The following is a 16,892-nucleotide window of genomic DNA, read 5'->3' as shown; positions in this document are numbered from 1 at the left end:
ATGGCTTAGCAAGCATTTGCAATGCAATAGGTCTCGCATTAATTAAGTTTGAGCTATTGGCATTGCTAAATATTGCAAACTCAATTGCAACAAAAGTCTATAAATTGTAGACCAAATAAAGTGTATTTATTTTTGTAGCAATGGTGGCATGCTGCGCTTTAGATGAATATGTTTAATAGTAAAGTGCGCCATACTGCGATTGTTACAATAGTTAATTGTGGATGCGTTAACAATTGATGTGTGCACTGATGGCTGGTGGTGTGTGTGCCTGTAGAAATTGTACACTGATGGCTGGTGGTGTGTATGCCTGGTGGAAGTGTGCACTGCCGGTGTGTGTGCCTGATGAAAGTGTGCACTGACGGCTGGTGGTGTGTGTGTGAGCCTGGTGAAAGCGTGCAATACGGCTGGTGGTGTGTGTGTGAGCCTGGTGAAAGCGTGCACTGACGACTGATGGTGCCTGTGCCTGGTGAAAGTGTGTACTGACTGTGTGGTTGTGTGTGTGGTTGTGTGTGTGTGGTTGTGTGTGTGGTTGTATGTGTTGTTGTATGTGTGGTTGTGTGTGTGTGGTTGTATGTGTGTGGTTGTGTGTGTGTGTGTGGTTACTGCGGAGTAGGGGTCTCACACACAGCAGAGACCTCTTCGACTGATGCACACACAGCATGTCTCTAAAACTGGAGCGAGGCCCGGCAGCCCGAGTGCTCCCCGTGGCGAGTCTAACCAGCGTTACCTGACACCCCAAACAGAGGGTGTCTAATAAAAGATGTCCCCACAGAAGAGCACCCCCTCCCCGGAAGCGCTTCCATTTTTTTCTATCAAGGGGGATAATGTCTGTGAAATAAATTATTAAAAGAACACACTTTGTTTTTCGGTGTCCTGTGGTTCAAGATCAAATTTTGGGAGCTGTGCTGCTCAGTTGCCTCAGAATTAAATACACATATTCACAGAAAAAATAACGTGGTGTCTGTTGCCTTTAATTTGTGGTGAGGATTTAATTTTCGGCTGGCTGAGCGCGATGAGCATTTAGAGGAGGGTAGTGTGGTGCCTGCGGGCACGGCACAGGTAGCACCCCCCGAGGATCGGGCAGTTTCACCAGGTCCCAAACACCGACCCAGTCAGGGCAGCCGGATTGTCTGCAAATCCAGTGAGGCAGCCCCCAGTTTCAGCCCCACAGGTTACTTAACAGTGCACTCACTGCACTGGCGACAAAAGGGCACAACATGAACGGTAGCATTAGAACAGAGGCGCCATTTAAGTAAAAGCCAAAAGGAAAGCATTAAAGAAACACCATGCACTGGCACCGACTGCACAGCTTCCTTCCAGTTCAGAGTTAAAGAGATCGGCGTGGCCTGCAACTTTGGTAATAAACAGCTAGAAGACACAAATGAAGCTGAAGGCTGAGAGCTGAAAGCAAAAGAAAAACATGAAAAAAAACGTCACTAAAAGTGTTCGCGTAAGCGGTCGCAATTGTAAAAATATTAAAAAAACAGTCATATCATTGAACACCGGCACCATGAGAAATGTGTGCGAGAGCATTTCTGGGTGGTGTGACCCCTACGTGCAGAGAAGACCCTCTCCTGCATACCTAGCTAATTCCCCTTATCCTCAAAAGCTCTGCTCTAAGTAAGGACAAAAAAGCCTCCCCTGCTGTAGGAAGGACAACAATAGACTGCTTGTCCCTTTCCACAAAGAGTACAGGTCAGGCAACAGATATACATCTCCGTCCTTAATTACAGGCAGTCGAGGAAAAACGCTAATTATTAAGTAACATTCACCTTATTTAAGGGCCTATTACAGACTTCAAAGCTCGCTGTTCTCGGGTTTTGTCAGGGGTAAACAGGCTTTTTCAAGGACAATAAAGGGATTTTCACACCTGGTAAAGGGGCAGTAAAGCAGATTCCTATCTTGCAGATTTTTATTGCTGGCAGGGGGCGGCTAGGGGCAGACTGCTGGTCTGTGTGAATTGGGGAGCAGGTGGGATCATTGTGTACAAAGCGTGGGAGCAGGTGAGTGTCTGACAAGCCCGGGCTTGCGGCAGGGGGTATGTGGGGGAGGGCGGGGGGGGGGGGCAGAGGGTTCTGTGAACACGTGCCCCTGGCAGACAGCTCCAGGTGGAGGCCAGAGGAGACCGCCCGAGGAGACGGCCCGAGGAGACGGCCATGGACCGCCTGTGTTTGCAGAGGGCTTTCAGTGATGTCTCAAAGAAAGGCGCCATTTCGGAGATTATTCTGATGTACACTTTGCATGAAAGATCCTTTGTGTGACATGTGTATGAAAGGCGCACTGTCTGTGTTTGCACCTTCTTTGAGTTTTTGTTGTCCACGACATGCACTGTCTGGCTTTTGGGTTCTACGGGTCTGTGCGTGTCGCTTTTAAGAAAAAAAACATGGTTTAGTTTCTATACGCATTTATCTATTATTAAAGCGCTTTGTAAAGACTATTAGAAAGGCACAGTGTCTCTCTGTAAAGTGCTGTGCATTAACTGACATTGCAACATAAACCTAACTAAATTTTTGTGTGTCTGGACCAAAGGGTGATAGAAACAATGATTAGCACGAGGTGCGAGACTCAATTAAGGCAGAGACATGGACCAATGGTCAACAGACAGGCTGTGCTGCAAGGGTGTTATGCCAAGTGTGTGTGATCACTTTCGCGTCGCTTTGATGTTCTCAGTGTCCGCGCGGCTCACTGAGAACATCTAAGCGGCCGCAAAAGTGATCAGCAGGCGGGAAAATGGTGCACGTGCCCGGCGGTAATGCACTGTATCCGATCCGCCTGCACCCTTTGGGAGCATTTTAAAAAAGCCCCCTTACTTAATATCTCGTCAAAGCATCGCTAATGCGATGGCTTAGGCAAGACCTAAAAAAGCACAGCGGCTGCTTTGCAGCTTGTTTGAAAGTACCTGGAAGGTCAGTTTCTTGCTGCTGTACTAGACTAATGATACATTTAGTTTTCAGTTGACGCTTAAAATCGGTGCTCATTGGGAACAAACATTTATTTACTACTGTTTTCAGACCGGTTCAGTGAAAAAGGTTTTTTGCTGAGTGTTAAGTTCAGCGCCAAATTCAGACAAGAGAAAAAACATCTTCTTCCTGTATCAGGATGAGGGGTAAGGACACAGGGGCGCAAAGCCGAGGGAGACCTTCCTTCTGAGGAACGCCACATACACCAGTTAACCCCAATAGCAGAGCTGTACGCTCAAAGTGAAGGGGCCTCCTTACCTTACCGGTGGACCGGGGTCCCACCAAGTCGTTGCTGCTAGCAGGGATCTCATTCATGGCTAGACAGCCTTTGATCCCAAGGACACAGATTTACTCCAGCTTCTGATTGGACTGCTGCGTTTTGTTCCTCTGGGAAGGCGCTCCCTGACCACTATGCTACGCTCCTTACCCATGCAGAGCGTATCCCTGCCTAGCTGGGCTCTGGATATGGCACTTGGACTATCTCTGGATCATAGGCCGCCAGAGGAATAATCATTGACTGATTCAATGAACTATCATTGAAACTGGAGAATAGCCACCCGTTGTAGGATGGTGCACCTAAGACACGTGGGCAGGACTCCCAGAGATCCATTAATGTCACTTCCAAAGGATTGTGGGCTTCAATCCCAGCTCCCATCTGAGCTAACCATGGAGGCCCTCGTGTCCACCATCATGAAAAACTAGAGCCATCTTCATGGCAACCCACATCAGGACATTGATCATGAGGAGGACGTGCGATCTAGTGGATAATTTGTCCCCTGAGTTTTGGTCCTAGATTTTCAATTTATGTAAATGATGTGGCCATTAGTTGTCTGGATTGCCTCACTTGCCAAAAACGAGCGCGCCTAGAGCCCCCGCATTATGAGCTATATAAAACTTGTAAATGAATGGGTCTACAAGAAAAGTATTGTTTTATTTTCTGTGTGTTCATTATCATGTCAATGTATACAGCTTGCTGGCAACATCAAATAATAACATTTTAACATTGAGAAAATAATTTAACGTGCAATGCACACTCCCTTTTAATAGCATGTGTTTGAATACGTTGGCCTCTCCTCACAAAAGACATGCTTGCAACACACCAAGAACACGGCTCTCAGGTTTCCTGGGACATGCGCACGTCATGCATGCAGTCCAGTTTTTTCTGTGCAGTCTGGGATTTGTAGTCCTATTTATTGCAAGAAAAGCGCTGCGAGTTCTAGAATTTCACAGAATAAACCTGAACTGGGTGGGCAGTCACGCTTCGGGAAGCTTTATAACAACAGTAACTTGTCATTCTGATGCTGCAGCGTCCTGTGAGTTGTGCCCTAGTCAAAAAGGAAGATCATCCTGGAGTGATTCTGAAGTCATTGGATGGCTTCAGCCAGCCATTCCTGGGGACGTCATCCCAGGCCATCCTGAAGTCTGCCCACAGGGCTGATTATTTAAATGGGATGACTCTTACTGTAATCACAAAAACTACGCTAGGATGGTGTTCTGATGACTATTACTGTAATCACAAAAACTACGCTAGGATGGTGTTCTGATGACTCTTACTGTAATCACAAAAACTACGCTAGGATGGTGTTCCGATGACTTCCACTGACAGGGAGTGATTACCTTTTACAACTCCACGAATACTAACTGACAACATCAGGATGAGTGAGAATGACTCCTGGATGGGCTCTAGACAATTTAAGGATGACTGATGATTATCCCTGGATGATTCTATAACCGCTTCAGGATGGAAGTCAATTACTCTGGGATGATCCCATGGCATTTCCAGTACCAGTACTATAATGCAATGTTGTCTGCGAGAGTCTAGTTTAGGTTTTGCAATGGAAGGGTACCCTTCCATTACCCAAAAAATACTATGTGTACACAAAAGTGAAACTTTTCCCATTTCGGATGTGTTGTACCAAATACCAATTTGCTCTTGTTTGCAAATCCCGAAAATTTTGAATCAGGTCTGCATTATAAACTCAAGCAAACCAGACACAAAACGTCTCTAAATCTGGTCCTAATACTCAGATTATTTGTCCTGCATTGGAAAGATTACTTTTTAAACTCTAAAGTGAGAGGTAGACACTTGTATAAAATACAAGTTGCTATTTTTGGCTATGTTTGTGCTGCAGAAATACCACAAGCACCTTTATATAAAAGAAGTGGCCTGCAGCAATGTTATACCTTTGCATTCAGATCAGCTTAACATGTGCCACTACTCCCATACTCCTGACTCACTGGGATTTGCCTTATTTAGAGGTACAGAGCATTATCGGACGCTGTTTGACATGGTGACCATTTGCAAAACACTAACCAAAATAGTGGTAAAGGAAACAAATTATCAAAAGGGAGGTTTCAATGCAATTTTATTTATCTAAAGCACATATTTGGCCCCACAGGGGCCAGGATACCAAACAAGAGAAAACATCCAGAAAAAAAATAAGATCCGGGGAAGAAAGGCCAGGCTAATGCAACAAGAAGAAATAGCTCAACGAAAACCAGCAACTTCATGGTTTGATTCTAGATGCAGAGATTTTCTTAATCCTCTTCTGGCATTGCAAATTTTTATAGCCAGCTTCCTTCTCATACTTCTGTTGTCCAGTGATGACCAGCCGTTGGCACTGCACACAGACTTCATAAACTCTGGAAAAACAAAATAACATACATCAGTATCATGTTCCCACCATTCTTTATGGTTTTTAATACGGCTGGGCTGCCTATCAAAAGTTCCAATTCCATTATTTCATACAGTCTGCCAGATGAGATATGGTTAGGGTTACATGGTTCCTAAGTGAAACATTAAGGCCACTTGGTCAAAGTTTGGCACAGCTTAGAGCAAAGCATTGATGAAGAGGGGGCCAGAAGCTGAAGAAAAAAAAAAGTTCCCTTATGAACTATGAGCCCCAGGTCCACAATGACAGTTCTAGCCCCAAGTAGCAGTGTGTCTTCTCTGGCTCTTTCACCCTTTTGAAATGCTGGGGTACTTGATAAAGACTGTACAAATGTAGATGCATTAAAACAAGCATGGGCCATAGTCCTGTTCACTAGACGCGGGCAAGCTTCCTCTGCAAACAGAAAGTAATCAGTGCCAGATTTCTTTACAAAACCATCATTGAGGCAGCCAGGGTGAGTCTGAAATGTACTTGCAATTATCATATTTGGAAACAGTCGTCTAAGAAACTAGCATAGTGACCAGAAATCAAAATAGGAGCTTACTACCAAGTGTTAGGACCAGGACCAACTGATCTAATTATTAGGGAGTTGATCCGGTCTAAATAAAAGCGGCGAGCACAGTATATTTTGTTAGTGCAGTTTGCTATCACTCATTCATCCAGTTTGAGAACCTCACACCTGGACCTACAGATTTACAAATGAAATCCCAACTCAAGGCTTTGCGCCAGATTTGCAGCCATTTGTAGCACAAGATCAGCACAAACTGTTAATAAATTACAAGGCACCCCCATTGCTCTTATTGTTCTTTTGCAGACAGCTGTTAAGCAATGATGGAGTCATCGTTCAGTTATGATACAACCTCACATATGCAAACATACAACACAATGTATAGTGAATTGTCACAATCCCAGCTCGACTGAATGTTAATTTGAACATTTGTAATATCTTACCAAACAATGCATCAACCTTCTCCTCATCAAGGACAGCTGTTCCAGCACGAGCCTTCGTTACACCTTTTGCAGATGCAAGTTCTTTAGGAGAAAAAAGTACTTCGCTGATGCCATTGAGAAGAAAACCTGCACTGTCCCGCGCTGACTTGGCTTCCTCCAAGAGTTTGTGCAATTTTCTCTTTGGAACTAGTACATCTCTGAACCGTGAAGGATCGTTTGAGTCCTTTACCAACTGCTGCATATCAGTCTGCAAAATAACACAACTATTAACTATTTGTCATTATGTTAGGTTACAATCTCAAAAATATGCATAGATTGCGGGTTTTTGATTTGGCATCTGGTACATGGCTAACAATGTAATATTTGCTATGTTAGCTCCAGGAGTATAAATCAGCCATACTTAAAAACATTGCAAGCAGAAAGATTTCAAAGTCCTCATGCAGGAAATCCACAAGGTTTGTCCTATATAAACTTTAACTGTGTTAAAAGAGTGGCAAAGAAAAGTATACCTTTTGTACAGTGAATGATCGACTGCATGTTTTTGAGGATGTTATATCTGTTACATTCCGTGGATTGGTCAAAGCAGACAGCTGATCTTGCAAATACTGTACAGCCAACTCACTATTGCAAGTGCCTTGCAACTGTGCTATAATCAAATAAATACACTTGTTAAAGGCAGCAGATAATAAATACAATATACACTTAACAAGCATACTTTTTGGCAATGCATGTGTTTGGATGGGAAAAAAAAGGATTATTAATGGGAATTTTTTGCAGTTTACGTGGAAAGGTAGAATATGAAGCACGCACCTTTTAAGTGTTCGTTTTCAGCTTGTAACCGTACACACCCCTGACAGGAACCAGGGCCAACAGAAAAGCTTTCGTTTTCATTAATTATGGACAAGGAGTTATATACCATTTCCTTAGAGAGAAAGCAAATCATAATTAGGTCATACAAGTGGAAATGCCATTTCCTATGTACCTTTAAAAAAAAAAAAATTTTACCCCAGTGTAGACTATATATAAGCACATGGACATACTTTAATATTTTTGCCAAGGTAGCATGTGAAAGGTAAGATTATCGCTGCACGGGTTCTAACATTTTTGTTAGACTGATCCTCAATGCATAGCCACCGTTACAGTGGCTTTCACATGACCAAGGGATGGTGCAGGTCAGAAATAAACGTCTTAGACATCTAGAGACAGGAGAGAGATACCATGTGTGTTCTTTTCCAGCTTGGGCAAATGACAAGTTTGGCATTTAACAGCTGACTGATTCAATGTTGGCCCTTTACAGGTGCATGACTATGGCACCGAGGCCCTTTACCACTCATTCAAAGAAATAAGCCTCTGGACATACTATCAGGGTAGAGTGATAGCTTTCCAGGATCCCAGTCATCTATCTGTTCCATAACTTGCCTTACTGCAACTATTAAATCATTTCAAATTTGTTGAACAAGGATCCACGCTACATCCTCCTTTCAGCATCTAAAAGAAGTAATTCTGAAGTTTGCCATAATCAATTACAGAAAACCTGGTTCACAAAAAACAAGGCCCTAAACACACACCATTAGTGGCATTAGATAGAACAAGGCTCAGGCACAGAACTCCATACTCAGACTCAAGGACAGCAGGGTAGGGGCATTGCAAGTCGCACCCTCTCCATTTGCAGACAGGGAGCGGGGTGGAGTGAAGTGTGAATAAATTGGGAAGTCCGGGACAAGAATGTGCTTTGCATAAGTCACAGCTCTGCCTAGCATTTCCTGCACTCCCTGTGTGTTGTTGACTTACTTATTCGGGCCCTGTTGTCCTGCAGTCAGGAATTTGTGGATCCTTGATTGGACACCTCTGACATGTTCCAGCCCTGACACGCGGGTCTTCCTCTCCCAGGTCGTTGATATCTTCTTCCGGGTTCCTTCGCCTCTGTGTTCCCTCGCCAGAGGTACATGCTTGTGTAGCTGTTTCTTCGCACCAGAGTTTCTTCGGCCTCTCGTCCTGTACAGAATACAATGATAGAAGAAAGATATATTTAACCAAAGAATCCTCGTCTATCTGGTATATGGTAGGATGATGGTATACATATTTAGAAGGACATAGGTACTTATCTGATTTATCTGATCCAAGGAGAGTGGAGAAATGGTTATTCTTTTGTTTCTCCTTTTTAACACAGGCTAGCTCTAAAGAGAAAAATGTGGAAACTGCACCAAATCATGTAGCTAGTTACAACCTACGACAGAGATGGCGGCAAAGGCTTTTCTTCTCTTACAGGTTACATTGTATCTCATGAATGCATAAGGCCTCATCAATATTAATGAGGGAAGAGCCAATTGTATGCTGCTCCAGTACTCTTCTGTTGCTGGAAGGCACATGAAAACTTTTTATAATGCTCGTGAAATTTCCAAATTTCGGGTTATATGACATTTGCTACATTCTCTCCATTTTTGTGGCTACAAAATCTCGCAGTTTATACTGACTGAAGCAGAAAACGTCTCGTAGGAGACATTTTCTTGTGTGCAGCTCGAGTGTATCTCATGACTTTTGAACGTGAGCTATGCCCACCCACACATTCAATTTTCATGCAAGATACCAACATAAGTGGATTTCATTAAATTTCATATAATTTTAAATAATTTTCAGAAGGCATACATTTTCACGTTTGCATAGGCCTTATTCTAGAGACCTGGCAAAAGCCAGATAACGGAAGTACGTGCCAGCAGTTCCTGAATTTAGTGCCGAGAACTGACTAGCATCTTTGGCAGGAGGAAAGTCTTTTGTCAACTGCAGTGGCTGTACCCTAGCAAATATTCTCTTTTAAACCGCAACTTCGCCTGCTAAAAGGTGCTCATTTGTTTTAACTTGTGTTATCAATTTTATCACACACTCTAATACCACAAGCCGCGTTTCTACTACATCTCTATTTATACCGATTTGGCCAGAGTCTGTCGTTTCCGCTCTATCGGTATTAGGGGCCATTTTGTTGGCCTTAGTATAGTAGGAGCCTGCAGCCTTCTCAACAGAAATCTGATTGGCAGAAGCGAGGCCTGCATCTCACAGGAGAAGGGAGTGGGTTCTGTGCAAGTCATCCTTCCTATGTTGACGCTCCACCTCCCTGTGTTTTACTGTTCAGAACATATTCTTTGTTTGCACATTTGCTTTATGCAAATAAGCTGCAAATAAAATGTTAGAGAGCAAGTGAGTCAGTCAGAGAGAGCGAGTGAGTCAGTCAGAGAGAGCGAGTGAGTCAGTCAGGGAGAGCGAGTGAGTCAGTCAGGGAGAGCGAGTGAGTCAGTCAGAGAGAGCGAGTCAGTCAGAGAGAGCGAGTCAGGGAGAGCGAGTGAGTCAGTCAGGGAGAGCGAGTGAGTCAGTCAGGGAGAGTGAGTGAGTCAGTCAGAGAGAGCGAGTCAGTCAGAGAGAGCGAGTCAGGGAGAGCGAGTGAGTCAGTCAGGGAGAGCGAGTGAGTCAGTCAGGGAGAGCGAGTGAGTCAGTCAGGGAGAGCGAGTGAGTCAGTCAGGGAGAGCGAGTGAGTCAGTCAGGGAGAGCGAGTGAGTCAGTCAGAGAGAGCGAGTCAGTCAGAGAGAGCGAGTCAGGGAGAGCGAGTGAGTCAGTCAGAGAGAGCGAGTCAGTCAGAGAGAGCGAGTCAGTCAGAGAGAGCGAGTCAGTCAGAGAGAGCGAGTCAGTCAGAGAGAGCGAGTCAGTCAGAGAGAGCGAGTCAGTCAGAGAGAGCGAGTCAGTCAGAGAGAGCGAGTCAGTCAGAGAGAGCGAGTCAGTCAGAGAGAGCGAGTCAGTCAGAGAGAGCGAGTCAGTCAGAGAGAGCGAGTCAGACAGTGAGAGCGAGTCAGACAGTGAGAGCGGAGGGATAAAAGGGAAGAAAGGTTTGCATTCATGTAGCACCTGTTACCCCTGATGGGTGCTTAAGCGCCTTTAGTAGCACGCTACTCCGTAAACCATAAAGGATTTGTGTTGAAAGTTAGTATAGTGACGTAAGCAGTATTTTGAGTGGTGGATATGTTATTCGGTTATTTGGATAGAGAAGGGTAGGTTGCGGGATAGAAGAGGTAAAGAGGTTTTTATTAGGTCTCGCCTTTACCATTCCGCAGCGTCTTCAGCGGGTGGCACACGGCGATGTACCGGTCGGCCGTCATGGCCACCAGCATGTAGGCCGAGGCGAACTTGCCGAAGACGTGCAGGTGCTTCACCACCCGGCAGAGGGCGCCCGTGCCGCGGAAGCAGTAGGTCATCTCCCAGCAGAGCTGGGGCAGCACCTGGAAGAGCGCCACCACCAGGTCGGCCACGCTGAGGTGGCGGATGAAGAGGTGCATGCGGACGCAGGCCGTGCAACCAGAGCACTTCAGTTGGTGCGCAGCCCCCCTCCCAGCACTGCCTTGTTACTCTCGGCAGCCGTGAGTCCCTAAACACTTTTTATATTTAATTAGCAGCAGCAGCATTTCTCCTGCGCCAGGCCACATCAAAGGCTCTGTGCCACTTTCACCCACACAGCAACACTTACAGACACGCAACGCCACTCACACCCACTATCATCCACGCAACACCCCACTCACCCACGCAACGCCACTCACCCAAGCAACACCACTCACCCACGCAACCCCACGCAACACCACTCACCCACGCAACCCCACGCAACACCACTCACCCACGCAACACCACTCACCCACGCAACGCCACTCACACATGCAACGCCACTCACACATGCAACACCACTCACGCAAAGCCACTCACACCTACGCAGTGCCACTTTCACCCACGCAACGCCACTCACACCCACGCAAGCCCACTATCACCCACGCAATGCCACACTCCCAAGCGACGCCACTCACCCAAGCAACGCCACTCACACACGCAACGCCACTCACACACGCAACGCCACTCACACACGCAACGCCACTCACACACGCAACGCCACTCACACACGCAACGCCACTCACACACGCAACGCCACTCACACACGCAACGCCACTCATCCACGCAACGCCACTCACCCACGCAACGCCACTCACCCACGCAAATCCACTCACACCCACGCAGTGCCACTTTTACACACACAGCACCACTTTCAGACACACAACGCCACTCACACCCACGCAAGCCCACTGTCACACACGCAACTCCACACTCACCCATGCAATGCCACTCACCCATGCAACACCACTCACACATGCAACACCACTCACACATGCAACACCACTCACACATGCAACACCACTCACACACGCAACACCACTCACACACGCAACACCACTCACACACGCAACACCACTCACACACGCAACACCACTCACACACGCAACACCACTCACACACGCAACACCACTCACACACGCACCGCCACTCACACACGCACCGCCACTCACACACGCAACGCCACACACGCAACGCCACTCACACACGCAACGCCACACACGCAACGCCACTCACACACGCAACGCCACTCACACACGCAACGCCACTCACACACGCAACGCCACTCACACACGCAACGCCACTCACACACGCAACGCCACTCACACACGCAACGCCACTCACTCACTCACGCAAAGCCACTCACACAACGCCACTCACACCCACGCAAGCCCACTATCACCCACGTAATGCCACAATCACCCACGTAATGCCACAATCACCCACGCAACGCCACTCACCCACGCAACGCCACTCACCCACGCAACGCCACTCACCCACGCAACGCCACTCACCCACGCAACGCCACTCACTCACGCAAAGCCACTCACACCCACGCAACGCCACTCACACCCACGCAAGCCCACTATCACCCACGTAATGCCACAATCACCCACGTAATGCCACAATCACCCACGTAATGCCACAATCACCCACGTAATGCCACAATCACCCACGCAACGCCACTCACCCACGCAACGCCACTCACCCACGCAACGCCACTCACACCCACGCAACGCCACTCACACCCACGCAAGCCCACTATCACCCACGTAATGCCACACTCACCCACGCAACGCCACTCACACACGCAACGCCACTCACACACGCAACGCCACTCACACACGCAACGCCACTCACACACGCAACGCCACTCACACACGCAACGCCACTCACACACGCAACGCCACTCACACACGCAACGCCACTCACACACGCAACGCCACTCACACACGCAACGCCACTCACACACGCAACGCCACTCACACACGCAACGCCACTCACACACGCAACGCCACTCACACACGCAACGCCACTCACACACGCAACGCCACTCACACACGCAACGCCACTCACACACGCAACGCCACTCACACACGCAACGCCACTCACACACGCAACGCCACTCACACACGCAACGCCACTCACACACGCAACGCCACTCACACACGCAACGCCACTCACACACGCAACGCCACTCACACACGCAACGCCACTCACACACGCAACGCCACTCACACACGCAACGCCACTCACTCACTCACTCAAAGCCACTCACACACACAGTGCCACTTTCACCCACACTGTGCAGTGCACAATAGGTCTCGCAGTAGGAAAGTTGGAGCTATTGGTTTTGTAAATGAGAAAGCCCTTTATGTTTTTAAAATGAAAACAAAAATAAAAGGCATTGTTATTTGCAATTGTAATAGCTCCAACTTTCCTACTGCGAGACCTATTGGCAACGCCAGTGCTTGTTTATATAGCGCTTGCTACCCCTTGATCTATTCTCACATGCAATGTTAGCCAACTGGGCAAGTCAAACTGTAATTTCTAGTTAAACAAGTTAACCACAAGACCTACCTCTGCATTTATGCTTTGCATAAGGGACAAACAAATCACCAATAGCAATTATCAAAGAACACAAGATGCAAAATACGGAGAAAAGGAATTTGACTTTCATACATAGCAAAACATAAATCTAACCTTGCTTTAAAGACTGTTAATAGTTGCAAAATAAATATGTATCTAGAGGATCATATATCAAATGCAGGAGAAGCTTTGGCAAACTAACACATTGACAGCTTAGCCCGCACAAAAGGTATGCCTGGGAACTGTGCTCTTCCAAACCACAGTTAAAAGCCAGATGAGGCGAGAGTGCCTTAGCACGTGGAGGAACACTCATGGCGGTATTAGTGCGTGTACAAACGAGTTCTGGAGTGGAATCAGCACCTCATCGAACTCTCCTGCTCAGTTAGGACAGAATTGAGAGGAAAAAGTCTGAAGGGGTGTCTTTGGTTTCCAGATAGCCATCGCTTGGTTAGCAGGCACTTTTACTGCCAAATGAAACACTTTCGAGCATCGTGACTAAATCGAAGCAGAAACAGTGAAAAATGGCCCAGCTGGCACAATACGCAACAGACAGGACTGGTCAGTCCAATGCATCAAATGATGGCATATGGCTGCATGGTGTCATGCTGGAAGTGCTCATTCTTGTTGGTCATTCTCCTCTAGGGAGAAGGAGACAAGCCTGCAAGATGAACGAGCGCACATTTTTCTAAAAAACCACCAAAGATGTGCCCTTTAACTGCCCAAGAAAGGTTTGCAAGATGAATGAGACAAGAGATGTCCAGTGAAGAGAAAAGAGGACATTACAAAAAAGGTTTCTGAAGTGAAGCAATGCAAAAAGCAAAGGCTGTTTGTTCAAGGATCCGTAGTCTACAGAAGAAACAAGTAAACGGATAGTCCACTGCCTGATGGTAACTTAAGAGAGCTTCCTACCTTAAAGTAACCTGCTTTATAAACCCCTTTCCAGTATTTTTTCTAATCTACAATAATGAATCAAAATACTATTCAGACCAAATATATGTTTAAGCGTACTTTCTTTTTTTAAACACTATTTAGAATTAAAACACAAAGAAAATGTTATTTGGCAGAAACTGGTTTTGAACTTTTTCAAAAAAGATATTGCTTTCTAAAAAGTGTTCTAGGGTCCCGCGCACACGCGGAACCTTTGAGTTTCTGAAAATGTCATAATGACGAAGGGGTATCATTACAGAAGAATTAAGTCTAGAACCCGAAGCTCTGACAGCGTATTCCCATTGCGAGTTGAGTGTACAAGAAAATCTACCGTAAACTAATGAATAAAGGTTTGGATGGCACTATTTGAATGCATCAGGGATAACTAACCAAAAGAAATAGCCTTCATGTCTTCCAGCGATTGCCTTTCTACCTGCTGTAATATGCAGACATCAGGAAACGAAAAGTACCATGGTCTTCCCTGAAGATATGGCAGCCTCATCTGCGATGCTCATTCAGGGGACTGGGCACTTCATAACAAATCAGCACTGAACCGGCTGCAGATTCCGAGACCTGGTTACAGAAACAGTGAATCTGGTCCGAAGAAAGTGGTCTGTACTTTAGTGCTACTAAAATGTGAGATTACACACCAATACAACCAAATACAATTTAGGGTCCCTGATCAATATTATGCAGTAAATCGCTTCAATCTGCTATCTCCCCTCGCCCCACCTCTGACATAGGTGGGCTCCCCACCAGATACGAGATTACCCCGATTAGCGCTCAGGTGCTGTTCTCAAAACTCGATGGGGTTGCAATCAGTCATGCGGCTCAGTTTTAATTTTCATACAACACACTTTTCTAGAATGCATTCCCCCTCTCTCCTGCGCAGGTAGCGAGCCAACAGACAGCTCCATTGGTGTGCTCTTCTCAGACACTTGCTTGGCCCACACTCTGCAGACAAACCCATTTGCCGCCGTGTCTCAAAGAGCCAAGCACATTCATGCAATCTAAATCTTACGTAGTTGCATTCACACTTTTACAAGATCGACAAAATAATTAAAGCAAAGAGGAGCGCTGGACTCCTGCTTACACCACCTCTCCCAAACAACGCGCTACATTTTAGCGCCGAATATTAAAGAGTGGAGGGTGGCTTCCCGCCTTTGAAACAAAGGACATTGTTTTCCGATGACCCCAAAGTGCAAAAAGTGGCAAAAATCAAACCCATACTTTGCTGCCTCTTCCCCCTGCCCCACAGCTAAAATACCGACATAATATCTCTTCTTTGCCTCTCTAGTACGGTCTCCTCGAATCTGTACACGGTACACAAGAAGAACTTTCTCTGCTTCCAGTCGGTTCCTGCACCTCAACTTCCGCTTCCGGCCACTGAAGAGGAGGCACTACTGTGTAGTTCAGGAAATAGAGAAAGGACTACAAAACAGTATAGTGTGTGTAGTCAACAAGCACTGGCAATGACACCCGATGTCGTAACTTGCCTCATACACTGCAAAGGTAGGCGATCGTACCAATTAATAGCAAGACCAAAGCTACGGGTTGGCTCAAGCTGTAAAAGCGGTGCATGAGCACAATTTAAAAATATTTTGTATGTCAACATACAACAAATATCATGTTACATTAAAATATGGTGTCTTTAAAGTTCAAGTAAATATATGTTTTAGACGCTGAATCGTGCTAAATCATATTATTTGTTATCTTTTAAAAGTAAAAGTAAACTGAAACAATTCTGGCCCAGATCTGATTACATTTCTGAACTAAATGGCAGTCAGAAGTCATGCGTATCACCAGGGCTTTAAGTGGGATAAACAAAAAAAATGGGGGGGTCTCTCAAAGGGCCGTGGCCGTGATAATTAAGGGCGTGGCTTAAAACACATAAATTCGAAATATCGACTTAGCATTATGTGCCACCTGACTGGTATTTTGCTGCTTCCTTCTGTCTTTGCATCGAGATATACATAATACAACAAGTAACATTACACCTACCACAAGCCAAGACTATTGGCTTTTTCAATAGGTGTTAGTTGCATAAGGTAAGTAAACAACAACAATGGCATCTTTATATAAAATAGTTAAAATGCTTCAGTTCGGAAAAGATGAGACTGAAAGAACTGTTTGAGTCCCTTTAAAGATACATCAAAAGCAGTGAAGGGAAGTACTGCTGCCAAGGTAAGATTATATTTTTTTCACTCAGACGCTGAGAGTGAGGCTAGAGAGCCCTAAAGGGACCTGTCTCAGCACCTGCTTATTAGAACTGCTGGCAACTGAAGCATCCTCAAATCATCAAGAACCATCTCATCTTGAGAAGTCATCAACTGCTCATCCTCTGATTATCAGTAACAATCACATCTTGTGGCGTCATCAGATACTCATTTTCAAGTCATCCTCAGGTCATCAGGCTCACTTTTCTAAGCTCTGCTGATGACCTCAAGATCTTGATGATGTCTGATGATGTCAAAATGACTTCTAGAGTAGTTGGAGGATCATTCAATCACTCTGGGATGGCTTCTAACGTAATCCTGTTTGACCTGGGAGAACTCCTGCTTCTCTGGCTGCGGTGCGACCCCCTCCATCCTTCCGG

General features: G+C 46.0%; 2 protein-coding genes across 2 annotated transcripts in view; both read right to left on the bottom strand.

Annotated features, from left to right (window-relative positions):
• Positions 1-16,892, bottom strand: part of LOC147701125 (chemerin-like receptor 1) — a 581,279-nt gene that overhangs the window by 245,752 nt on the left and 318,635 nt on the right. The window lies entirely within an intron of this gene.
• Positions 5,310-9,716, bottom strand: LOC147701126 (uncharacterized). The gene is made up of 5 exons (XM_086929891.1): positions 8,375-9,716; positions 7,394-7,505; positions 7,093-7,229; positions 6,584-6,830; positions 5,310-5,603 (listed from the first exon to the last, which is right to left on the bottom strand). Exons 2-5 carry the CDS (start codon positions 7,500-7,502, stop codon positions 5,449-5,451), a joined length of 648 nt encoding a protein of 215 aa, XP_086786017.1. The 5' UTR covers positions 7,503-7,505; positions 8,375-9,716; the 3' UTR covers positions 5,310-5,448.

This window comes from Lissotriton vulgaris, chromosome 7 (assembly GCF_964263255.1).
Source record: "Lissotriton vulgaris chromosome 7, aLisVul1.2, whole genome shotgun sequence".
In the NCBI taxonomy this organism is placed as follows: domain Eukaryota; kingdom Metazoa; phylum Chordata; class Amphibia; order Caudata; family Salamandridae; genus Lissotriton; species Lissotriton vulgaris.
The sequence above is the reverse complement of the archived record's forward strand: the minus strand, read 5'-3'. Positions and strand labels throughout refer to the sequence as shown.